We start from the raw sequence: 25,681 nt of genomic DNA, 5'->3' as shown, positions 1-25,681 counted from the left end.
TTCTATGCTGTCTAGAGAATGGTTCTTAAACTCAGCAGTACAGAGAATCACTTAGCAGCAATTTGAAATACTCCTATCTTACAAAATGATAATCTCCAAAATTATGATGCAAGAATCTATAAAGTTGCCCTGGTGATTTTTGATGCCACCAGTCCATAGCCTTGATGGTGGGAGCCACACTCATCTAGGTCTAGAATACTCATCCATTCATCATTTCCTCATCTACTTATGGCAGGATTACTGATATCTGCACCTTCTTGAACCTGTGCTATCAGGTTGGCTGATCCGTATTCTCATGGATCCAGACAAGACCACACCTTCTCTGCATTTAGCTGTATTAGTGATCAGTTCCAAGTTCCAACTTTTCTCCTGACTCAGTACTAAGATGCATAATACTTATTCTCAGGTCTACCTTTAATTGCATCCACAGTGGAAGAACTGTGCTAAACTCTCAGAAGTAAATTGATTTCCAGTGATAAATGACAATGGATCAGGTCAACCTGAAGGGCTGGCTCGCTTCACACCACCCCAAAGGCAACCAGGAGACTATTAACCTCTATGTGGTTCATTCAAAATGTTTTTTCAACCTCATTCTATTCATCCTCTAATTTCTCCTTCCTTTTTTTCTTTGTCTCATCTTTTCCTTCCTTCCTTGCCTTTCACCTCTGCTTTGTACTTCTTTCCCCCATCAGTTTTGCTGCTTTTCCAACTGCCTTTCCTATTGCTTCATTCCCAACTGCTTTTTGACCTATCCTCTCTCTTTGTGGGCTAGTGAGAAGACATTTGGTCAGAGATCTGTATCTCTCTGGAGAAACACTGGACACCTTCATCAAGCTAGAATTTCCTCCTGTTTCTAATCCCTGATTTTTAAGAATATGTACAATAAGAATATTGAAGATTACCAAACCAAAGAGATGAGAAAAGTGTTGGAAGAGCTCCTTGAAGACTCAGAGGCTCATACAGCCGCTGCAGCACGCAGGCCAGCTGCTGAGAAGCAGGAATTACCAATTCAGAGCTAGTAGAATGGATGGCTTACCATGGACTGAAAATCAAAAAAATGCTTTCCTTAGAAAGGATGCTAGAGTGCTTGCGTTGGATGCTAAGGCTGCAGGAACAGCAATTGGTTTCTTAGCCATGTGGGAACCCAATCAGGTCATTTTAGGCACAATTAAGCAAAGGAAAAAAGCAAGAACACTAGCTGATGTGAAAATCATTGGGTATTTTCACAACTGTTAGGGAGAGCTCAGAAATGCAAGCTTATTTTCTTTCAGCTCCACTTAGCATATTTAGATATATTTGAATGCCAAAATGTAATCATTCTTTGCAGCTGTATTTCCATGCTCAAAACAGGCCTCTAGGGTGAGGAGAATCCATCTCTAAATCTACTTTTAAGTGAGACTACAAAGGAGGAGTCCGAAATCTGGCTTTGTGACTCTTACTTGATCATCCATTTCTAGCTTATAAAAGAGGTTAGAAATAAAATTAGGTTAAAAATAGAATTCAATTTTTGGTTGTTGAGTGAACTTCTGTTTTTTGACAGTCACTGGAAAAGTAAAAGGCCTAGCCTAAATATCATTTTATTCCTGTAGAGCAGCTTTGAACAGGTGGTGGGAGAAAATACCAAGTTTTATGTTGTACATATGAGTCCCACTTGTTCAATGATTATGTGAATTTCAGAAGACTCTTATCTATTTTAACATTGTTAAGATGTTGGGTTGAGTCACCCAAAATTCCTTTAAACTGAATGTTCCAGACAGCAATATTTATAACAGATTACATTATTGCATATAACAGAGAAGAAATTCAGACCGAAGATGTTTGATGTTGAATCTCTTAAATAAGGGCCAGGTACTAGGCTTAGCACAATGTTTTCAAAATGCCCTAAGTAGGACATGGAACTTTTGATAACTGCAGTCTTTGTTGTTAGTGAGGTGCCAAACTTTCACAGGGACTCATGTTTGAGTGAGGTGCTTGCAGGCAACTCTGTGTCTGAGATTCAAGCGGATAAGGACCGCATGGCATTGAAGACGAAAGCTTTCAGACCCAGTCTGGTTTCGGTGGCATGTGAGGTCGTTATGTGAGGACATTATGATCATCAGCAGGCAGTTTATAAGACAGCAATGTCAGCCCTTAAAGAGATTATGGTGCCACACTGCTAGACCTGAAAAGGTGAGGCCACACCCCTCTGTGGAAGGATGAGGACACTTCTGAGGGCTATGCTCAAGCCTCCTGTCACCTGAGGAACAGGTATATTCTCAAAACCAAAAAGTAAATGTGGGAGGAAGAAAAAATTGGGAGACAGAATGAAGCCTCTCAGGATCAGCAGGAACAATAGGACTCCCTTGGGTGATGATGCTACAGGCAGCCATTCCTAAGTGCCGATGACCAGTTGGGCAGAAAGGCACCTAGCCAAAGCCTTATTTCTCTTGGGGTTTCATGAGAGGAGGGAGCTGCCAATTGCCTGAGACCAAATTAGTAAGATAAGGCCTGTGCTTTTTAAATCAGTCTGTTTATATTTCATGTTCTCCCTCTCCCTGTCTGTTTATTTCTCTTTTGTTCTTTCTCAGTGTTTGGAAGTGTTAGAACTTCCAGCCTGTCTTAGCTGTATTCAGGGTACCAAGGGAAGGACTTCTTTCCAGGCTTGGGATTGATGACATTAACGGGAGGAAGGAAGTGTGGTGGCTTGAAAAACAAGAGCAGAGGACCCTAAGATGAAGGTGAGACGTAAGGAGAACAAGATCCAGCTGCTTGGGGTAAGAATTGTGCTTTCATTGTTAGAATTGAGGTTCTTCCATTTGGAAGGTAGTATACCCCAGCACAGGCTTCTTCCCAGTGAGGATGAATTTTTCCCTAGTTCTCCTTGATAGCTCTTCCCTTAAATAATGAGGTTGACCTAGCCAAGCTGAGATCCCTTCCTCTGATTGAATTTTCCACAGTGGGCTCTGTGGATGGCTCTTGTATGTTTTGAGGAATAGTCATCTTGCTTTTGATCTGACTTTATTCTTTGCATGTGAGTTATTGCCAGCAAAGGGGTACAGATACATACCCTTTTCCATGTTCAGCAGCTGGTTAGATAATTAATCATTTTGCCTACATCTGCCCCATACCCAAGATAGCCTGGGGACCTAAGAGCAGAGATTTTAATAAAGTGTTCTAAGGTTGCTATAACTACACTTTAAAAAATCAAAATTCAAGATTTGTGCTTTGAATGTACAAATACAAGAAAAATATATGAACTTAGTGCTGTCCTGAGAATCCAGGGTGTTCATGTGATATCTACTGGGCAGAGTATACCCCTTCTAAGGGGACCAGTGCATTCTGTCCCTAAGCACATACTTCTGTGAGGTAATCCTAGCCTAGTAGGGCTGAGACCCCATTACATGAAATATCCTGGAACTCAATGAGGTTATTTCTACTATTTTGTATGCTAAAGGCTAAGGAGGACTACAAATGGGACAAGATGTGGGTGGGCTGTGTATGGTCTGAGTCTACTTGTTATATTTCCTCCCTGATTTAGAGAAAAATACACTTGAAATAGATAGTATTTATTTATTTTTTTGGTACCGGGGATCGAACTCAGGACCTTGAGCTTGCAAGGCAGGTGGCAGAACCACTGAACTAAATCCCTGGCCCAATAGATAGTATTTTTTTTTTAAATAACACAAATATTTCCAATGTGAAGTGAAGCTTGGCCAAGCTTGTGTGGCCAGCATGGAAGGGGCCCGGTGGAGATTCACCTTTGCCACTGAGCTTAGTTTGCTCCAACCCCATGTATTCCCTGGGCGCTATTCCTGGTCTTGTAAGAAACGCTCTCTGGGGCTTCAGCCAGGCAGCCTGGGTCTTGGCTCTTTCATGGGTGGCTGGGGAATGAACTGACCGTGGCTGGGTGGGGAGGCCACCAACTATCCTTCACTTTCTCAGCTCCTTAGGGTTCTTGATTGCTGTCTGCCCTGCCTATGACCCTCAACTCTGGCAAATGTCTCATTGTTCACTCTTTTGGTTCTTGATTTCCTCTACCTTCTCCCCCACATGTGGGCTCTCTTGGTTTCTCTTGGCCACTTACTTACGCCCTGGACTCACTGCTTCCCTGGACCGGCATTTCCAGACATTTTGTGCAGTTTAATAATGAAATCAATTTTAACTCATTTCAACAATGTCAAGGGCTCCAAATGCAGGTTTCCCACCTGTTTCTCTGGTCCTTTTCCTCTTCCTCAGTTTCTTCTACCTCTTCATGTTCCTCAAGACTTTCACTCTTCTGTTCTTCTTCCTCCTCCTTCAAGTCTTGAAGTTCTTTGGTCTTTTTTAAACCTTCCTGATATCTGGAGGGCAAAAAGGAACAAATGAATCTGAAAGGGCCAGTTGTGGAGCATCTATTCCTGAATTCCTAGAGGGGGGAACTTAAGCACCTCCAATAATGATGCACTTCCTATGGTCCCACACAACAGGAAAAAGCTGGGAAGCTCCACTGAACCCCTACATGGCCCATGTCAGTACAATTTCCCCTCACTCCTCAGTCATCCTTCCTGTTTATGTGACAGTGTGACACACTGACAGGGAAAAAATGTGGGACAAAGTCTCCTGACTGAGTTCTTATTCTACAAAACATTCTGTAGAGATAAGATTGTATTTACTTTCTGTATAATCTTGTACAATAGAGAAGGTGACCACTGTCGCATGGGGGATTGGGATGTTTATTGGAAGTGCCAGAGCTCAATCTAGAAAGGTACTTAATAGACGTTCACAAAGCCAGTGGGGGAGTTTGACCCCCATGCATTCTGGGTAGGCAACAGCTATGGGTGAAAAGACAAGAGCTATGGGCTTTCTAAGTGAGACCCTTCTGACTTCCTTCTTTCTGGATTAGTATTACCCTAAACATACTCTCTTTATTTGTCCTACAGCTGGATGTTTAACTCCAGCAGTTTGGCTGGAGCAACCCCCATCACTGAGTTTGACTGCCACAAAGACGCACTCCAGGTTCTGGCTGGCAGGAAGCTGCGTCTCTCTCAGGAGCCACGGGGACCATAAAGATGGGAGGTGGTCCTCTACCTTGAGGCCTGGGCCTGGACCCCTGTTCAGTGCAACCGACAGCTGGCCCTTAGGTGCTATGAGAGTTCAGTTAGACAAGGGGACTCTGGTTTATAGGAAAGGGATACCCAGGGCGGTTCTAAGAAGCAGAGCTGCAGCTGCCTGTGGGCACTGCTGGCAGCAATGTGACCACATGGCACACGTGTCAGGAAACCTCAGGCACCGCCAAGAGGAACCTACCCGAGGGCCCTGATTTCCAGACCATTCTGGGTAGTGATGTTCTTGTGGCTTTGAGCTTAAAAGAGAGCAGTCTAATTATTGTCTAACCACACCCTCTGACCCTGCTTCCTTCTGTCCTTCCTGTGGAACAGTCTCACTCTTTCCTCTGTAGTTCTTTCCTGGCACAAGGAGGCCCTGGGGTCACTCGTTGTTGCCCTAAAGATTCTAGGAAACAGGACAGGGCGTGGGAAGGTATCTTCTAAAACCTGCTAGGTGCCCTTGGGTGGCCAAGGTCTGACTCACCCCTTATTGTAGGCTTCTTCCTCCATCCTGGCCTTGGTCTCTTGGCTGACCTCCAGGGAAACTGGAGGCCGCACGGGAGCTGGGCCTTCACAGTCTGACTCCCCACTGGTCTTTCCACTAGTGAGAAGAGGGAAGCAATGGGCATCATTTCAGGGAGAGGTTGGGTGACTGAAAACAAAACCGTCTTTTGCCTGATTTCTGATTGGGAAGGAGGAAACCCAGGTTCTTTCAGTAGCTTCCAAACTTTTAAAAATCCTTCCACCTTGAGACAAGATTTTATAAAGCCTTACTTCATGAAACCTCCCTACACCACAATACTACACCAGCATCCCTTCTCCTCATGTCCCCAAATCTACTTTAATTCTTATTCCTGGAGCTGCTGTGAGTGGACAAATATTAGGAGTTGCAAAAAGGAAAATGAGGAGAGCCCAAAATATTCTGGGTCATCCCTTTCTGTAGTCTATCTTATGCCTCAGAATGCCCTCTCATCCTGTCAAATAGTTACCGAGTTTAGCCAAGACACAGGCACATTATAATGTACTGAGGACACATCAGAAAATAAGAAAAAAAATTTTTTTTGCCAATGTGGAGCTTAGCAGAAGTGAAAGAGAAAGAAAGAATGTAATTAATTACAGATAATAACATTTATGAAAGAACTATTCAGTGACATCAAATAATAAAGAGTGACTGTGGTTAGAGTGAATGGCCAAGAAGGAGTCTCTGAGGTGCTGCCATTAAAGCACAGGCTTGAAAGATGGCGGGTCAGCCATATCCAGGGCACACAAAGATCACCCCAGCTAGAGGATGCAAGACACCTTAAAAGTCGGAGACACAAAAGTGCTGGGATGTCTGAGGAGCAGAAAAGAGTTAGTGTAGCAGGGATTAACTTTTGGATGACATACATGAGGAGTCCAAGCAGAGATGTCAAGTGAAAAGTTGGACACACCAAAGTGAGGCAGAACCCTATGATGAATGTGATCATTATGCACATCTAAAATATACCAATAAACTTAATAAAAAAAAACCAAAGTGAGGCAGAGAAGGCCTGTGGCTAGAGATACTCATTAAGGCCAAGGAAATGAATGATTGTCTCGGGGCAACAAGAGGAAAGATGAGAAGAGGACCCAGGACCAATTCCTGGGTATCTCTGCACTTAGTGCAGGTGGAGAAGAAGGAGCCCACAAAGGAGGCCAAGAAGTAAAGCCTGAGAGGTGGGAGGAAGCCAGGAGACCATGGAATCTTGGGAGCCAGGAGAGAAGAGTGTGTCAGGGAGGGAGAGCTCCCATGTCTCACTGTCTTCTAGGAATCTGAGTCAGATGGGGCAAAGTACCTATTAAATTTGAAAATACAGAGGTCAAGAGGAACCTTGAGGTCATAGTGCGAGCCAGGGCAACTATAATGGGCTTAGTAAAGAGGGAAGGTTAAAAAAAAAAACAAAACGTAGAGACATGGGTGCATCATTTCACTAGGAGAAGGAATGAAGGAGAGAGGAACCACTTGCCCAAAGAAGTGGATTAGGAATGAAACCACATCTGAACACAGATAGGATCCAGAAGACAGGGTGAGAGAAAAGGGATAACCAAAGAGCAAAGTTTTGGCTAAAGGAACAAAGACCTTAGGAAGGTGGAGAAAGCTAACCAGGGGAAAAGACTGAGACAGTGAGTTGGGCATCTGGTGAACGAAGATGAGAAGGCTGCTGTCTAACGGGCAGCTTACATTTTCTCCATAAGGTAGAAGACAAGGTCATCTGTTGAGAGTGAGCCCTCCAGGGGCCCAAGAAGGTTTCAGGAGAGAGTAGAAGGTGAGAGTCACGGGAAAGTAGGAAAATACACATACCAGCAAGTCATAGTGGGATGGCTGGGCAGCTCTCGGAACCCATTTGAGGTATGGATGGAGCCACACCTTCCCTACAAATCCTGCAGCCCACGTAGGTGACCAGAATCCCAATGGGAGTAACTTTGTCTTGGAGGAGCCCTCAAAGGAGGCAAAGCTGTGGGTAGAGCTGTCCGGCTGGGGCTCTGAGGCACCACAGCTGTCCTCTCTCCCAACCTCTCAGGCAGGGTTTATGAGTGAACCTTCTATCTGCCCCCTGTTCTTGGCCTCACTTTCCCCATCTCTTAGTTTTCCCTCAGACCTTAAAAATTTACATTTCATCAGGCTGGAAACCCAAACCCATTGTGAACAAGAAAGATAACACTCTAAAAATACCAGCTATTCATAACAGTTCTCATTTTGCAAATTACATTATCCATTCCCTTCCATGTGACCTTTGCCTAATGTGCAGCTTCCTATTTGTGCAAATGATTGGAGCAACAGAAGAAAAACACAGCCCCAGCCAAGGGCAGGGACAGTAATTCTTTTATGAAGTGTATTTATATATTAGAAATGAAATATTGGCAGCATGTTTTTAATTTCTTTCTCTACAGCTGTTGGCTTTAGGGGTTCCTTAATGTCAAATAAGTATGAAGGAGGACAATGTGGTAAAGGGGAAAAGAATTTACTTAAGGCAAACCTGGGTTCAAATCTGTTGCAAAACATGCAAATGACCAAACTTTCCTAAACTTCAGCTTCTTCAGCTACAAAATGGGGATACTATTACATGCATGGTGGTCATAGAGTTAAGGAAGAAATATAAGGAAACTTTCTGGAATATGATGCTCAACAAATGATATCTTTTATTATTATTGTCACTGTTATGTAGTAAATTTATTGGTAAATGTTGGGAATAATCTGAGGTTCTTCTAAACCTGATGCATTAAAAAAATTCCAGACTGATAAATTACCAAGCAATGACTTATATCTTAAAAGGAGAACTTCAGGGCCAGGGATTTAGCTCAGTGGTGCTGCCACCTACCTTGCAAGCACAAGGTCCCGAGTTCAATCCCCAGTACCAAAAAAAAAAAAAAAGGAGAACTTGATATGTTACTTTGACACTTCAGAGTCACAGAAGCCCTAAAAGTGAACTAATTTAAAGTGTGATGAAATGTACATGAAATTTACATAAAATTGCTTTAATAAATTTCTCAGTCCCATGTCCTCTGTGTGTTGTAACACTCATGCACCTTAGAGTTGCTGGCTGAATGACCGTGAACAAAACATTCACTGTCCTTGGGTCACACCTCTCAAGAGACTGACATTTTTCTCTAGTAGAGCCAAGAGGACTTTTGTTCACTTGCAGGGATCTTCTGTACATTCTAGCTGCCCTATGGGGTTTTCATATTCATTTCTTGCTTGATAAGAAAAGCCAACACTGGGCCGGGGATTTAGCTCAGTGGTTCCACTGCCTGCCTTGAAAGCACAAGTTCCCGAGTTTGACCCCCAGTACCAAAAAAAAAAGAAGAGCCAACACTTAACCAGTGTGTCACGCTCTGTTTTAAGATCTCAACACTCTTGGATGAGTCCCTAAGTACTCTTCTCATTCTCACAGGTCAGGAAACCAAGGCTCAGAGGAATTAAATAACCAGCCCAAGATCACACAACTAGAGTGTAATCCACACCTGCCCATGGCTTTTATTATTTTTCTAGTACTGGGGATGTCAGCCTCATGCACGCCAGCCACTCTAGTGCTCAGCTATACCCCCAGCCCTTTTAAATTTGTATTTTAAGACAGCGTTTCTCTAAGTTGTCCAGGCTGGCCTTGAACTTGTAATCCTTCTGCTTCTGACTCATAGCTGGTATCTATGTATGTGCACCCCTACACCCAGTCCACCCATGCTTCTAACTGTACTGTCTGTCACCTGTGGAGGGCATTGGCCCACCTCACAGATAGGAAACCCAAGCTCAGGTTGAGTGGGTGACTTTATTCACATCATTGGCACTGGACTCTCACTTTAGTCTTTCAACTTCATGACAGGATGCACTTTCAGTCCCGCTGAGCCCTCCTTTTCTCTCTTTTTTTGTTTGTTTTTTTTGTTTTTTGGAGACAAGTTCTTGCTATGTGATCCAGGCTGGGCTCGAACTTGCTGTGTATCTCAGGCTGGCCTCAAGCTCACAGTGATTCTCCTGCCTCAGCCTCCCAAGTGCTGGGATTTCCTATAGAAGTCTTTTCCTGAAGCGCTGAGCTATGTATGGAGCCCAAGGCTCCTGCCAAGTGAGGTCATTTCCACTGCAGGCTGGAGCATGGCTAATGATGTATGACATGGGTGGGAGAGCCTTGGTGGTGGGGGAAACACATAAGTACATTGTCTTCTGTTTACTTCTAGCCTGAGCTTGTAGTTCCCTGAATACCTTCTTCCAACTACCTCTGTTTCTCCGAAGGCATCTTTAATACTCGGTTGAAGCCCTTCTCTTCTGTGAAAACTGTTACTGATTTTCCCTCTCCCACACTCTCTGGGTAAAGTTGATCTCCCCCTTCCTCTATGCTCTCACCTCCACCATGGCCTGACTCAGACAGAAGACATTTTTTACTTGCCTGCCCATTCCAGTTTCATGACTGTGATCACAGGGGTCAGAACTGTGTTTCAGTCAGAATGATGCTCAGCACACAGTAGATGCCTTTAAATGTTTGTGGAGTAGCCCCGACTTCGCTATGGCTTATCCAGTCCTCCTATGGAATATTGTGAAATGGGAAGGACCTCTCTGTACTTCCTGAGAACCAATGTTTATGTTAGGCTCAAGGAATTTGTTTTCATGTTTGTAAACTAGGACTAAGCACAGCCTGTGCCCACCCACAGGGATTTCTGAGCCAAACATTCACTGATCTTGGCATGTGTCCCCAGCCCGAAATCTTACACGTCTTTTACTCTGGGGTGATTGATTAAAATGAAGCTCATTGCTCTTGCATGTTCACCAGTCAAAAGTGTTTGTCACTGTGCTCAGCTCCTAGTAATGTGAGGGGCTGTTTAGGCAAAATGTGTTATGGAATAGCCAGGTATATTAGATTTAATGTTTTCCACATGGTAAACAGCATTTGAAAATGACTACAACCCAGTGGACAGATCTTACCTCTTGCACCCAGCAATGTTCACCCCCACTGCTACTGCTCCCCTGACAAGCTCACTCCAAAGGACCCAAGCAAGAAGATCTTCCTTACCCCCTCTCACCCTGTCCCAGATTGCTGGGTTCACCTCAGTTTACTGGGGGATAATTCACTCCAGAATACCACTGGGTGGGTGCTGCATATTGTACAAATTTAATGTCATATAAAATCTTTAAGCAATTTATCCTAGTTGTTTCAAAAGTATAGAAGATGGTGGGCTTAGAGATCATAGTTAAAACTGCACTGTGATGCATCAGCATAATGGGCCCTTTATGAAACTAACCCGGTGTACATCCACACCGCAGTTTTGCTGATTCCTCAGCTAGGGGTTGTGCATGCACCTTCAACCCACCCCACTCTGCCTTCCTCTGCATGCTCATGGGGCCACCAGATTCTTCCCCAAAGAACTCTTCAATCCACCCTCTTCTCTGCAGCCACCCTGGGCTTCCTTTGTTCTATTAAGAAGTTAAGAGCCTGAGCTGTGTAAGCTCAGGGAAGTGACCATTTCTCTGGGCACCAGTTTCCCTTCTATAAAACAGGGTTACTAGCAGTGTACCTAACCTCATGGGATTATTGTGAAGATTAAATGTGATTCTTAATGTAAAGAAATGAATAAAGTACTTGGGATATGGTGAGTGTGAAGTAAATAATAATTATCACCCCTACCACCACCACCACCACCATTTAATTATATAACCTTTAGGTTTCACTTAAAAAATAAATTCTGAGAGGGGAGCATTTTCTGAGCCTCCCCTTCCCTGAGCCTACACCCTAATTGTGTTACATGCTTATTTTCATGTGTGTTGCTCTTTTAGTAACTTGTGCTTCCTTACAATAACACACATCCCACTGTCAAATAACAGGCTGTTTCCAGTCTGTCTTTCCCACTGAATTGAAGCTCCTTGAGTGCAATCTATGCCCCACCCTTGGTAATTAATTGTCAAAAGAATGAAGAATGAAAGACTACAAGTGTACGGGTCTTCCTATACAAGAGGGTGAAACTGCTCTTGAACTTTGTTCTGTTATAGTCTTTAAGACTAACTTTAAACATCACTCTCGACCTATATGATTCGTTGGGTCTGCAAGTCCCCAGACCTCTCTGTAGTGAAGAGCAGTTTATCATGCAGTGACCTACAAGAGCAAGGCTGAGAAGTCTGCAGTCACACTGGGCAGCGCCATCAGCTCTCGGGCATTTATTTGTGTGGCAGTCACGGGCTCTTGGGTCTTCCTCTTACATGCTTAGCCAGTTCCCTTCTTGCTTAGTTACTGAATGCTTGGGAAATGTGGAATCATTTTAACATAAAGTGGAATATAACAAACTAGACAGCGATGTCTACTAAATTGTAATACATCGTTTCTCTTTAACAATATGGATAGGGTAGCTAGAATTAGAATTGACTGTATCTGTGGAGTTCACTTTTGCTTACAAACTGTCTCACTGTCAGCCACTTGGGAATCCATTAAAAGTTTCCAGTTTCATGAGTTCAGATAGAAACCACTTAACACATTTTATAAATCCAGAGGGAGAAGTTGCTCATTGTCCCAAGTCTCTCCTCTTTTGACTCCTCCCTCCTCTCTTTGCATGAATCCTTGTATGGTTGTATTCCCAACAGGTGAGTCAGCCCACATCGCACATGGCTACTGGTGATCTCTGTGGTCAGCCCTAGGAGGAGATGCAGACACCTTTCTGGGAACCTCTTGCTTGACTGGCCTTAATTCTCACTTTGACCCTTCTCCCCTGACTCTAAACACTTAAAAAGGTGGCACCATCACTGATCCTCACTTGTTGCCACTCTGAATTTGGGGCTGCTGGGCCGGGAATTTAGCTCAGTGGTTTTGCTGCCTGCTGCGCAAGCGCAAGGACCCGAGTTCGATCCCCGGTACCAAAAAATAAAAATAAAAAAAAAAAAAAATAATGAATTTGGGGCTGCTGCCTGCTCTTCCCAAGTTCGTACCTCAGTTTCTCCTACCAAGGACAGCTCATGTTCTTGATGATCCCCACCACATTGGATGGCAGCTCTCAGCTGACCTGAATTAGTTCTCTGGAGACCAAGCCTTGCTGTACCATGATGAGAATCTGTTGGGAAGAGCAGGGACCTCAGTCTTCTGCCTTGACCTGCTCTGAAGGTGTGGAGTTGGGAATGAGGCCTTGTAGGAGCGCTGTGGAGTGGGGTTGGTGCACCCAACAGGAGGGCTGTACTATGACTCGAGGGACTGGTTAGGTTCTGTAGCATTAGTTACTTTCACATGTGGCTAATGTGTCACCTGTTTATAATTTCCCTGTAGTGATGGGATAAGAGGAGGGGTAGAGAAAGAGGATAGATACTGCCTATCAGTAGTGAGGTGGCAAGGAAAGAAAATCTGGGCAAACTTCTAGACTAACCGGATGTGAGGAAAACAGGCTGAGTTGGCTTGGGAGCTCATCTGTACTGACAAGGGGCCCAAAATGCACATTCCTGCCAGGTCAAGTAAACCTTTTCTAGTAGCAATGGAAAATGAGGACTAAAGCTGTTTTGAGGCAAGGAAGAAGGAAGAATGAGGTATATGCTCCACCAAGGGAGGAAAGATGTAGGGGGAAAGTTCTGAGAGGTGGCAGCTGCAATCCAGATGTTTTCAATCGAGCAAATGAAAGAATTTTAAAAGTAAGTTGTAAACTCTTTCAAGTACATAGAAACAGGCTGACTTACTCTGGCTGGGGATGAAGAGACCCACAAATTGCACAGATGCCTAGAAAAGTTGGGCGAAACAGACACTGTTGGCTGCTGCTGCAACATTTACCTTCCTTCCTCCTTCCTAATGGCAACATGATTTTGTACAGGAATTTACTCTTGTGCACTGAGTCACTGTGCTTCAAGGGAAGCTATCCTCATCCCACCTTTAGGGGATAATTTCAGCGTATAATGATTACCCAATTCCCAAAGCTTGTGGTTGGTTTAGAAAATGACAATGTTCCCAGTTTGCCAATGCCTATGGAGGAAGATGGTGGATACTTCTGGGTTTACTCCTAAGGAAGAACTAGGGGAAGGATGGTGCCTGTCTTTTTCTAGACATTGTCATTCTGGATGGAATCCCTGGAACTACAGCCATTTGCCACAGCCTGAAGAAGAGGTCAACATATGAAGCGCCAAAGCCAAGAACATTGTAGAGACTGAGCTGGAGTCCTGCTGTGCCACAACTGGAGCCGCCAGACCTCTGGACTTATTATTTCAGCCCCTTTAAGTTAGGGCTTTCTTATATCTGGAGCCCTAAAAATATCAACCAACAGGGAAGGGTGCTGACTCCTCTGGGCTCTTCTTAGATTGGGTGCATTTGGCCTCAGCCATAGCATTTCCTGGTCCAAGAATTTTGCAAAGTTTCCCTGAAATCCATGTGATTCTCAGAGTCCCATTCACTTCCCCTAGAACTTAGCTTGCTTTCTTTCTTTCTTTCTTTCTTTCTTTCTTTCTTTCTTTCTTTCTTTCTTTCTTTCTTCGTACTGGGGATCGAACTCAAGACCAGGCACTGTGCCACTGAGCTAAATCCCCAGCCCTGAACTTGGCTTTTCCTTTCCATCACATTTTGAGGTTGAGGTTGAGAAGAAAGGGAATGAGTTGGGGAAACTTTCCTTAGAGATTTTCAACATTAAGAGGAAAATTGGCAAACTTACTTTTCCAAAAGTGCGGGCAGTGCTGAGGTGACAGATAGGTTGCCTTTCCCGTTGGGTGATTCTGACTGGATGGGAAACAGGAGATAGAATTGAGGATGAGTGGTGAGGAGGAAGCTAGGGTTACTAGGCCTTGGATCATGCTGGGGAAGGGCTTCTGGTGCCCCCCCCTCTTTCCTTCCCCCGCTCCATATCACTTTCCAATCTCCACCAGAACCCAGGCATCCTTCTTTCCCTCATGGCTTCCTTGTCCTCCTTTTCTCAGTGTCCCCTCCCTCTGAGGCATCTATGACTTGCTCCTTTTCCTTTTTCTCATCTACTTTTCCTGAGGGAAAAGCAGAGTTTACATTTTGAGTTTCTATTCTAGAGGAGAGCCAACAGTGTTTTCGGTCCCATTTCCTGACGGTGACTTCACACCAGTGGGGCCCCTACCTCCTTCGTTCCCTGGGATGAACTCACATGAGCCCATCATAGCCCCTGGACAGCACTTGGGAGGTGCCTGCCATTACTGCATGCTCAAGCCAGCAGGAATTTCTGCACAGTCAACTCCCCAGGACTTCTGTGGTGTGTTGCTGCAGTGGATATGGTTTAAATAGCATTCTCACCTCTGGCTGCACGTTAGAGTCACTTGGTGGAGATTTTTTTAAAATTACTGATTCATCCCAGAGTCTTGGGGTAGGGCCTGGGCATAAAGTTTTTCAGAGTACCCTTTTGATTTTAACATTACTCCTGGTCTAAATAAATATATACTGTAATACCTTGGTTCATGAATGCTTCTGTTTGCAAACAATTTGGTTTGCAAAAAAAATTGTTCAGCAAAATTTTGCTTCTGTTAGCAAATTCTGCATTGGGTGACAAACACAACCACGGGCCATCTTCCTCACACAACACAAACATAGCCATCTTCCCCAAAATCATAAAACAAATTAAGTTCATAAACCAAGGCACCACTGTATTTGGAAACCACATTTTATACATTTAGGTAGAGTATGGAAAATAGGTCCACTAAAATGCATCAACGAATCCTTCCACTCCTTCTTAATTTTTCCCTGGTGTTCAGGAATCACTCCCAAATCTTTAAAAGCAATAATTTGGGAGTTAGTGATTTGGAAGTTTAGGATCATTTCATAAATGACTGAACTGAATAAGGTGGGAAGAGGTGAGAGAAATTTGAGAGCTACTCCTACTTATTGGTATGACAATAGAACGTGAATTTACCAATCACTTGCACAACTGTTTCTTTATACAATAGGACAAAGAATAAAGAAACCACTAGGGAAAGACTTAAATGAGTTTTTGATAGAATTAACTAGATACACAAAAGCTTGGATTGTGGAAAATATTTCCTTATAAATATAGAAACTGTATTTAGAGAAACTGAAATGGATTTTTTCTGATTACCTGTATTTTTTCCTGTAGAAATATAAAAAAGAATCAAGAAAAAATTATGTTTTACCATTGCCCAGAGATAATTATTATTAATAGTTTTACATTTTATCTTTTCAGAATTTTCTATGTCTACACATAGAAAGAAAAATTTAAAAGTACAAAGCAGAATTATACTACATATACAATAGTTTTATGTATATTTTAAATTGCTATCTATTCAGAATAAATTATGGGCAATAATTCTATAGAAACTCTTTATATGATATCCCTAATTTGTTTACCAATCTCTTATTCATGGGCATTGGGTTGTTTCCAGTGTTTCACAGTTATAAATAACACTGCCATGAATCCAGCAACACTGGGTTTAGGAACTCAGGCTCTGGGTTCTGAGGGCCTAGAGCTCAAAGCTCAGCTCTACCACTCACTACATGCTACAACCCCTGGCTACCTAAAGCCACTGGAGAGTGCAAAAGAATCATACACACCTTGGAGAATTGTGGTTTAAGCACGAGTCCCCATGTATAAGGAATATTTTCTGAGCTGCTTACATCTTGCTGAAGGGCACTCAGAGCTCTTCTTAGAGTAGAGGAATGTACATGGCCTGCTCTACATTGAGCTTTTCAGAGCCTACCATCCAAATTCTGTGCTGCAAATTTCCTGTCCTTGTTGGCCCTGACCCCATTCACCCTGCCGACCATAGTAGTGTGTGTGAGGGAAAGGGGAAAATAGGGCTGCAAACAGGCGTCACTGTACTCACCAGAACTGATAGGGAGGGGATGGGTGATGAGCTGGGAGACTGGCCAGGCAGGTTCAGGGCATTAAACTTGGGGACCACAGCAACACTGACCCTCCGGCGGGGCATGTTCTGTGGGAAGAGAAGTGACCAGGCCCACTTTCTTACAGGTAGCAACAGTCTGAAGGGCCTGGAAAAGGTCTGTAGTTCCTAAAGCTGTAATGACATTCACGGGAAAATTTGGTTTTGAGGTACTGACAGTATTGAGGATTGGTGTAGAGAGAGGAGACAGAAGTTGAACCAAATTTTCTGTTGATGGTGTGTGATCGCTCAGCTTGTTCCTATTTTAGATTATGAAATTTGGGAGAAACAGAATAAAAGTGGTTTGTCTCCAAGTAACATCCTGGATAGTTATAAAAACTGCCTACAGCAATGCCAAGGTATATACATCATTTCATGCTCCTTTAGGTGATGTGTAGGCAGGGAAATAAATGAGCAAGAAAGGGGAGAGATCAATGGCTAGGCTGGCAAAGGTGAAACTGAGCAGAAACTGTGCAGAGGGTCTCTAGAACCCATGGATCCAAGATGAATGATTGCTTGGATGACCGTGGAAACTTCTGTCATACTCCCTCTGGGAGCTCAGTGCTGTATTCCTTGAAGGTGCATACCTTTCCCATCGTGAGGGACATGGACCGCGCCGTGCGAGGGACCCCATCTTCTACAGCAGGAGGGAAAAGAGAAGAGAACTCATGTAAGTTTCAGACTAGGCTCCAGCAAGAAACAGGAAGGCAGAAACTATGCCAAGATACCTATGGGCCAGAACTGGCCCTCCAAGGATGGCCCAAGGGTCCAGGTGTAGGTGTAGGGGACACTGAGTTTGGCACTTCAGCCTTTGAGATGATCACCTGCACAGTGAGAACCCTTGGACAAAACCTTTATCCTAACTCCACTGGACTCTGTATGAAGCCCTAATCTTGGCCTTCTGATCATTTGATACCACCACAGTTTCTAGCTATCACTTTGGACAGGGTGAGGAACCTACTCATAGCAATACTAAGGCTTACAGAGTCATTTCGTGTTCATTCAAAGGAGGTACAGTCAAACTGACCAAGAAGGTGTGGTGTTGGTAAGAGTGAAAACTTGCTAACAGAAGTAGTTTCAAAACATCACCTATACAATGACTAGAACAAAGGAAGCTACCATCCTAGGATTTTCTTCTCCTTAGTATGTACATTCAGTGATATAACTTAGGTCAAATGTTTAATATCACACCGCATAATAGTACTACCAGGAAACATCCAAATACATGAAAAGAAATGCATTTGCAAGGTCAAATCAGTTTGATTTAGTTATCATCTAGCCTGTACATCTCTCTGTCCTTCATATCCATGTATTTTAGGTGTGTCTTTTGAAAACGATGTATGTGCTTTTTTCCCTTCCTTCCTCCCTCCCTTCCTTCCCTCCTTTCCTTCCCTCCTTCCTTCCTTCCTTCCTTCCTTCCTTCCTTCCTTCCTTCCTTCCATGTTGCCCAGGCTAGTTTCAAACTTCTAGGACTCAAGTGATCCTCCGATCCTCCGGCCTCAGCCTCCTGAGTGCTAAGATTACAGGTGTGTGCCACAATGCCCAGCCATATATATTTTTTCTTAATGTAACCACCACAAGAGAGGTTCTCTATTAATCAACAGGTTTGCACTGCCTATATTTCCTGAGCTTGTTGATGTATTTGTATTTATTTACACTATCTTATTTTCTATTTCCTTTTTTATTTATTGATTGATTATTTTCTAATCCCTCTTCCATGAATTTTAATCTTTCATGTATTCCTTTAACTTTTGGACATAACATTTGACTTTAAAATTAGTCAAGTTCTCTACTTTTTCCCTGAATAGGTCTTAAAACAATAATAATACCCTCCAATCTTAATTATATTGTTCTTCACTATTTTTATTTCACCTTGTTTTATATTCCCAAAGTATTCATTATGATTGTTGCTTTTTATAGTGGGTGCTTATTTAGATCTATTCACATGCTTACACATATCTCTGATCATTGTTTTTCTTGCATTCTTACTCTCTTGATTGAGCTCAGTCTCATTCTTAAGTGCATCCTTTAGTTGTTCTTTTTTTTTGAGACAGGGTCTCACTGAGCTCACTATGCTGTCCAGGCTACCCTCAAATTCACAGCAGTCCTCCTGCCTCAGCCTCCCTAGTGCTGGGGCACCACCATTCCTGGCTTCTAGCTGTCCTTTTAACAAGGACTTGTGAGAGGTAAGCTTTCTCATTAGTTGTTTCAAAATGTTTTTACTTAGCCCTCAACCTTGCAAGCAGTGTATGTTTAGGTTTTAAGTGTAGGTGATAGTTATTTTCTCTTAGCTCTTTGAAAAGCTTATTCCATGTGTTCTGATGCCATTATTGTATTTGAGAATTGCCATCCCTTTGTAAAATACCATCTCTGTCTTGTCACTTTTAAGATCTTCTCTTTGCCTTTGATCTTCTGAAGTTCTTCTTTCATATGTTTTTATTTCTCCTGTGAGGAATTCTCGAGGCTTTATGAATTCAGTGATTTAGGTCTTTCTTTATTCCTGGAAAATCTTCAGTTATTCTTTCTTTAATTTTCTCCTTATAGACTATCTAATAAATGGATTGCAGACTTTTCATTCCATACTCTGTATCACATGTCTCATAATGTTTCTTTTATTTTTTTAATCACTGTGTCCCCCGGAACTGCATTTTGGGTAACCATCTCAAGCCTGTCTTCTGGTCAAATGGATTTTCCAGTACTCTGAAGCAGTGATGGTTGTCGGTTCAGGAGAAAGAAAGAACAAACTGCATGCCACTTCCTAAGGACCTCAGCTCAGATGGGACATATCTCACTCACCAAAGCCTGCCACACGGGCTCCAAGGGGATGGAGAAAAGTGCCCAGAAGGAGCAGGTCTGGCATATTGAGGAATTGCCTCATCTGCATAACTCCTACACCTGCACTACTGAGTTTTCCATCCCTGTGACTCTATTCCTCATTTTGAGAAGTTCTATTTTATCCTATTTTGATACCTGTATTCTTTCTAGTTTCATCCTTTCCATCCATTCATTTATGCCTCCAATAATTTTTAATGTATCTTTTTTTTAAATTCAGATTTTTTGGACATTCTTATGATATAAGCTTATGGTTTATTAGGTCTGATGACTGTTGTTCATAGTGGATTGTTTTGTGTATTTTATAATTTTATGTCTTCAACAAGGCTTTATCTAAAGGGATCCTATGGGTTCGGGGTACAGGGTGTGTCTCCCCAGGGTGGCTGACCATATCCTAAGGGCACCATCCTGCTGTTCTTTCAGATTCTTTGCATATTGCACCATTCTTGCTGTCATTTTCAGCACATACTTGTCCTATGAGGAAGGAGAAAGGATTTCTTCCTACCAGAGTGCAAGGCTAAAACAGACAACTTCCTTGTTTCTCAGCTTGTTGGTGATTGTATTTGTCCAAATTCTATTGAAAGATGCAGTCCTTGGAAGGCTTTAGCTTTTTGTGTGAATCTCAGTGTCAACTCTATCAAGAACGTTCAAGGCCTTATCTCAGGGCACACTGAATGCAAATGCTTAGCCCCAGACAACTGAACCCCCAGATAATAGACTTTGTCTCCAAGGAACCTGCAGGATCAGCTTGGTTTCAGTTCTCTTTTCCTTCCTTGTATCTGAGTACTTCAATTTCTTTTCTTGTGGATTCAGCTGTTCTTTTAGATTGCTTGCTTTATTTTGTCCAACAAAAATTTCTAAGTATTTATGGTCAAAGTGTTTTCAAGTTTTCCAGTCAGCCAAAATAGCAAAACCAGAAAATATTTTTTATATATGAAGAGTTCAAACAATTTAACAAAATACCTGTCTTACAAGGGGCCAAAGGTCATAATTAGAGAATTTCCAAAAATAGAAATAAATTTTTAATAAATATTTGAAAAGTTAAAGAAATACAAATTAAAACTATGAGATAAAATAATTTTTGACTTTCAAATTCATAAAATTTTTAAAAAAGAAAGAACAAGAATTACATCAATAGCACAATGAATTCAGTGTCATTGCAACCCACTAAATGAAAATAAAAATAAATTATTTGAAAATATTTTGCTGTAAGAGCCTTATATTCCCCCCTGAACTAGTATCTATGCTTCTAGAAATCTAACTTAAGAAATAATCCAAAATGTAGATAATTAGCATGTTGCATACTCAGAAAAAAATGTTCTTTAAAATGTGCTTCTTATTTTTTGAAATCAGGAATATTTTATTTCACTGTAGTCTTCCAAGTCTCAACCATAAACAAAGATTGCCAGAAGTCATGAAAGGGCTTAAAAAGAACACATTATTAGGAAATGATCATAGCATATCCCATGGACCTACCTTCTGGGTTTTTACTGCCCCCTCTGCACCAGCTACTACCAGTGGAGGTATAGTTTAGAAAAAACAACTGAAGTGGAACCAAATATCCACAACCCATGTATTCATCAGTCAGGTCTCAGGTATCATGTTCTTTCCTATTGCGTGCATTTTCTTATCCTCCCAGAATGCACCATACTCCCACACTTATATCACAGCCCTGGCTGCACTGCCCTGACCACCCATGGACTGAGAGCTCCTTTGTGTTTGGGACTGTGTGCCCTGTGGCTCTATTCTCCAGTATCATGTGGGGCAGACCAAAAAAGTTCAATAAATGTCTGTAGAATGAATGAATGAGACTCACTGGAAAACTGCTCATCTCATAAATCTTGGGTAAGATGGTTCTTAGGAAGCCTTGAATCTTGCAGGCCAATTATGTGAGAACCCATGTACTAGAATTTCCTTGGCAACAACTTCCGGTCAAGTCCAATGCTGGCCAGGGGCAGTTCATTAGAAGCCCAGATGCCTGTGGTTGGGTGTCTTGGTGATGAGATCCAAAGCAGACAACCTGGAGCATGTGCACACTGCCTTTGGACTCTTGGAAGTGTCACTGATATTCCCCAGGAAACTTGTGAAACCTCCTGTTTATAAAGGTTTCTCCATCTGTTATACTTTCTCTCTTCCTGCTCTTGGTAACACAGATGTTTGCATTCCACAGGGATTCCTGATGTAAAAAGGCCCATTTTCTCTAGTGAGCCACTCTCACAGGCAAGAGGCCAAGCCCTGGCAGCATCCAAGGAGAGATCTTGGCCCAAGGAACCATCATCTCTCTCCTGGACTGAGCAAGAGCCGCCTTACTTGTCTTTCCCTACTTCACCTTGTACACACTTCTAACGCATTGTGCATACTGAAGTTAGAGTAATCTTCTAAAAATAAAATTCGGTCACGTCAAAACTCATCAGTGACTCCCCCATGCCTAGAGCTCAAGCCTGCATTGTTGGCATGGCCTGGCAGGTAGCCCTGGTCTACTGAGCCCATCACATCCCTGCATTGCAACAACATCAGACTGTCTATTTCATCTACTTTCACCAGGGATGAGTCTCCCCTTCTTGGCTGTGGAACTTCTATATTTACTTTTAAACACTGGCCAGGCACCATCTATCTCTCTGTGAAGGCTTCCTTGATTCCTTCATGCAGAATCAAGTAGACCTTCCTCTGTGGTCCTCAAGCAATTTGTATAGAATGTTAACTAAGCAGAGTATTTCTTGAAAACATTCCTCTTGCCCACAAGTCTGCTCTTTACCTCAATAATATCTCTTTAGTCAGGCTCTCACTCTACCCTATGCCCAGATGTCATTTCACCTGGCCTGTTGCAATAGTTTCTCCATGGGGCTTTCTGGCTCTGGCTTATTCTGGTAATGTAATTGACCTATTACTGTTGGAGAGAACTTTCTTAAATTATATCTATGATCATGCTCTTTTCTTAGTTGGATACCTAATGCTTTTCAGAATACAGCCCAAATTCCTTAGCATGTGCTGCCTAAAGGGGGCCAGGGGGTCCCAAAGCACAAAGATTTGTGGGGTCTGAGGTTCCTCTCACAAAGTGGAGGGAGTTCTTGCATGCTGTGGGCTTGTGTCTGTGGCCAGCCACTTTAGGTAACTGTGTTGCGAGTCAAGCGATCACTTTGGAGCTATTCACAGTTCCTGGTTCCAGGCCCCAAGGCTCACTGGAACAGCTGCTGTGAGGGCCCTGTGGGCTGCACTGGGTAGAGGCAGGGAGATTACTCAACCCGAAACAGGTCCCAGGGCTGAGAGCCATTGGCGACCTGCATAGCTAGACCAAGATGGAGACCAAAGTTTAGTTCCTTACCAGAGGGGCCACAACTGCGGCTTGAATTCTGATTTGCAAGTTTCTTAAACTCCATGAGCTCTGCGTGGTCCTTCTCATACGTCCTCTTCAGATTCTCCACATACTGCATCATCACTTCTGTTGCTTTTGACATACGCTTTTCCTGCAAGGAAAGAGAGCCTGAGTGTGTGTGTGTGTGGGGGGGGCGGGTAGTTGCGGTAAAAATGCCATCACCATACACTGCTCTGAGTCAGGCTCTGGGCTTCAAGAATGGAAGGGAGAGAGGGATCCATGCAATGTGACCCTGCTCACCATACGAGCTGAAGGTTGGACCCAGGCACCTGTGACCAGATAGAAGAGCAGCACAAGTGCACATTGCAGGAGATTGAGAGGAGGAGGGAATTTGCTTCTGCTTGCTGAGAATGACAGCCAAGGCTGTGTGGGAAGGGGATGGATGTAGAATGTGGGCAGGATTTGGGCACATCGACATGGGCAGGAGAGACAAATGGAATCCAGGCCAGGGAACTCTAAGGGGAGCCTGAGCCAGGACCTCACGGGGCTTGTATGTAGGTGAAGGTTTGTCCTCCAGACAGAAATGCTTTGGAGAGTGAAAAGGGTGCTGTTACCTGCGACAAGATGCACTAACCAGGGCTGTCTAGCAAACCAGGACAGAGCAGTCGTCCTACTTGTGTGGGAACCAACGAGCAGTTGGGTTTGTTCACAAGAAGAACAAGTGGATTAGGATGGCGTTGTAAAAGATCTTGAATGTTAGATGAGGAATGTAGACTTATTCTGAAGAAAAAGGGGAGCGTTGCCTGTCTTAAAGTAATGGGGTGACATAATCAGGTCACGAGTGGAGATGGGATTGAAGAGAGTGGTTGTAGTGAGAGCAGCAAGGAAAGACAGGACCAGTACCTGAACTGGCCCAGGAGAGCCAGAGAGGAAGGTGAGGCTGGAGATGCTGAAGGCAGGGTGGGAGTGAGGAGCACATGAGGCAAGAAACACATTTCAGGGGGCTGTGCAGGTAAGGATGAGTTTTCTTTGCTCATACCCTGTAGGGGCCCTCTGAGGGCCCAGCTTAAGTCCTGTCTGGCCTTAGAGGGACTTTCCCATTGATTCCCTAGAAGAGGTCCTCACAGCCATATGGGGCTGAGGACAGCTGGGTGACTTCCTGGGCCACACTGCTGAGTCAGGGGCCCTTTCCCCGGAAGGATTCAAGGATGGGTCAGCTCTGGGGCTTGTCTTTTTATTTTACAGGCAATACTCGGGGCTGTGCCCTAAGAACATCCTCTCATGCAAGTAGTGCAGCAGGACATGGGTCCATGATAGCAGCAACAATAATAATGATGTCAAAGTGCTTTGCAAATATTTTAACACCCTATGCAGACACTGCAATCATCTTCATTTTACAGCCAAAGGATCAACTGGTCCAAGGTCACACAGCAATGAAGGGGTAGAGCCAGGATAGGAATTTGCAGTGTGGCCCTGTAATACCTTGCTGGAGCTCAGCACTTCAAGACTTCAAAGGGGCCAAGTGGGGGTGTGACCTGGGCCTGAAGCCCCGCTGTGTCACTCACTAGTGCTGTTACAGGTTCTGTATTCCTTATCCAAAATTCTTGGGACTAGAAATGCTTTGCATTTGGTATTATTTTTCAGATTTTAGAATATTTGCGTATACATAATGAGATATCTTGGGGATAGGATGCAAGTCCAAACATGAAATTCATTTCTATTCCATATGTACTTACAGAGTGCTGGTAACTCTATATCTATATCTAATATTATTGGTGCAACTGAGTTTTGACTAACTCACCACAGGAAGTCGGGTGTGGAAATTTCTGCTTGTAGCATCATGTACATACTCAAAAAATGTAGAATATTTAGGATTTTAGATTTCAGATTAGGGATGTTCAATCTATACCCTTCTGGGACTTTGCATCTTCATTTGGGAGAAAAAGATAATTACTTTATAAGATTACTGAGTAGATTTAGTGAAACAAAGCCATTTTCCTAAGGCATGTTTTGCCGGTACTAGTTCCATGGGAGGTGAATAGGTATTTTGTGAAAAAACTAAAGAGGGAGGGGTTCTTGAGCCAGATGCATTTGGGAAATACATGGGTAAAGTTAAATAGGCTTCTTTCTTACAGGACTCTAAAGCCAACATGCTTAGAAATTGCCAAGAAAGGAAGACAACACACAGTCTCCCCTAAACTTATGTGTTCACACAATACCCTTGCAAAGAAGCACCTCAGGGGTTTAGTGGGCCACCAAAAATACTCTCAACAATACCTCAATAACCTACACAGGACTTCTGGCCCAGAGCGAGCCGTCACTGGGCAGTACCTGCCGTTGTCCTTGCTCGTGTCACTGTGCTAGTCACCTCGCTGGTGGGAACAGAGTTAGCAAGGCTGGGGTGGTGGGGCTCACCTGGCGGACGGCCCCAACCACCTCAGCACGGCTGGAGAGGCGGGCGGCCAGGCGATGCAAGACTGCAATGTCCTCCAGCAGCTTCTGGTAGGTCTCACGGTGCTCACAGTGGTTCCAGAGCGACGCTGAAGACTGATTAGCAAGAAGGAGCATCATCTACAGTCCTCACATAGTGCTATGGACCCAGAGTCTGTGTCCCCCCTGAATGCATGTGCTGAGATCCTAACCCCTAATGTGAGAGTTTTGGGAAGTGAAGACTCTGGGGTGTGTTAGGTCATGAAGCCGGGGCTCTAAGAATGGGATTATAAAAGGGTCCCAGAGAGTTCTCTTGCCCTCTTTCTGCCATGTTGGGATAAAAGGAGAAGTTGGCAATCTGCAAGCCTGAAGAGGGCACTCACTAGAACCTGACCATGTTGGCACCCTTGCCTTGGGTTCCAGTCTCCAGAAGTGTGAAAAATAAATGTTTGTTGCTTAAGCCACCTGGTCCATGGCACTTTGTTATAGCAGCCTGAGCTGACTAAGACACAGACCAAGTGTAGGCCTGACTTTCATGAGGCAAGCCCTGAACCTCATCTTGGCTGAAAGAAGGGGCCTCTGCAGAGCTTGGGCCACAGCATCTCCTTGGGATTGGAGGAGCCCAGTGCAGGTACAGTACACCTGGCTGGCCTGAATGAAGAAGTCACATGCAGGCCACCCGGCCCCGTCCTGAGAAGCTCCTCAGAGGCCTTGACCACAGTCCTGGGGTGACCA

General features: G+C 43.6%; 1 protein-coding gene and 1 long non-coding RNA gene across 17 annotated transcripts in view; one reads left to right on the top strand and one right to left on the bottom strand.

Moving 5' to 3' along the window:
* Window positions 1-25,681, bottom strand: part of Irag1 (inositol 1,4,5-triphosphate receptor associated 1) — a 111,909-nt gene that overhangs the window by 3,503 nt on the left and 82,725 nt on the right. For 15 of the 16 annotated variants that reach the window (XM_087211679.1, XM_087211680.1, XM_087211681.1 and 12 more), the window contains 7 exons: window positions 24,932-25,063; window positions 22,526-22,667; window positions 16,959-17,008; window positions 16,315-16,422; window positions 14,172-14,236; window positions 5,548-5,664; window positions 4,185-4,319 (listed from right to left, as the gene is read on the bottom strand). In XM_087211679.1, the coding sequence (XP_087067805.1) occupies window positions 4,185-4,319; window positions 5,548-5,664; window positions 14,172-14,236; window positions 16,315-16,422; window positions 16,959-17,008; window positions 22,526-22,667; window positions 24,932-25,063 (749 nt within the window). The remainder of the gene's footprint in view (window positions 1-4,184; window positions 4,320-5,547; window positions 5,665-14,171; window positions 14,237-16,314; window positions 16,423-16,958; window positions 17,009-22,525; window positions 22,668-24,931; window positions 25,064-25,681) is intronic. The other variant, XM_087211677.1, reaches the window with a different exon arrangement.
* Window positions 1,902-25,681, top strand: part of LOC147827995 (uncharacterized) — a 40,015-nt gene continuing 16,235 nt past the window's right edge. The window contains exon 1 of the long non-coding RNA XR_015451452.1: window positions 1,902-2,753. This is a non-coding gene — a long non-coding RNA (uncharacterized LOC147827995). The remainder of the gene's footprint in view (window positions 2,754-25,681) is intronic.

Source organism: Heterocephalus glaber, unplaced genomic scaffold (genome assembly GCF_053883595.1).
Source record: "Heterocephalus glaber isolate CG9 unplaced genomic scaffold, H.glaber_assembly_v1.0 deba00001428, whole genome shotgun sequence".
In the NCBI taxonomy this organism is placed as follows: domain Eukaryota; kingdom Metazoa; phylum Chordata; class Mammalia; order Rodentia; family Bathyergidae; genus Heterocephalus; species Heterocephalus glaber.
This window is presented reverse-complemented; position numbering and strand designations above follow the sequence as displayed.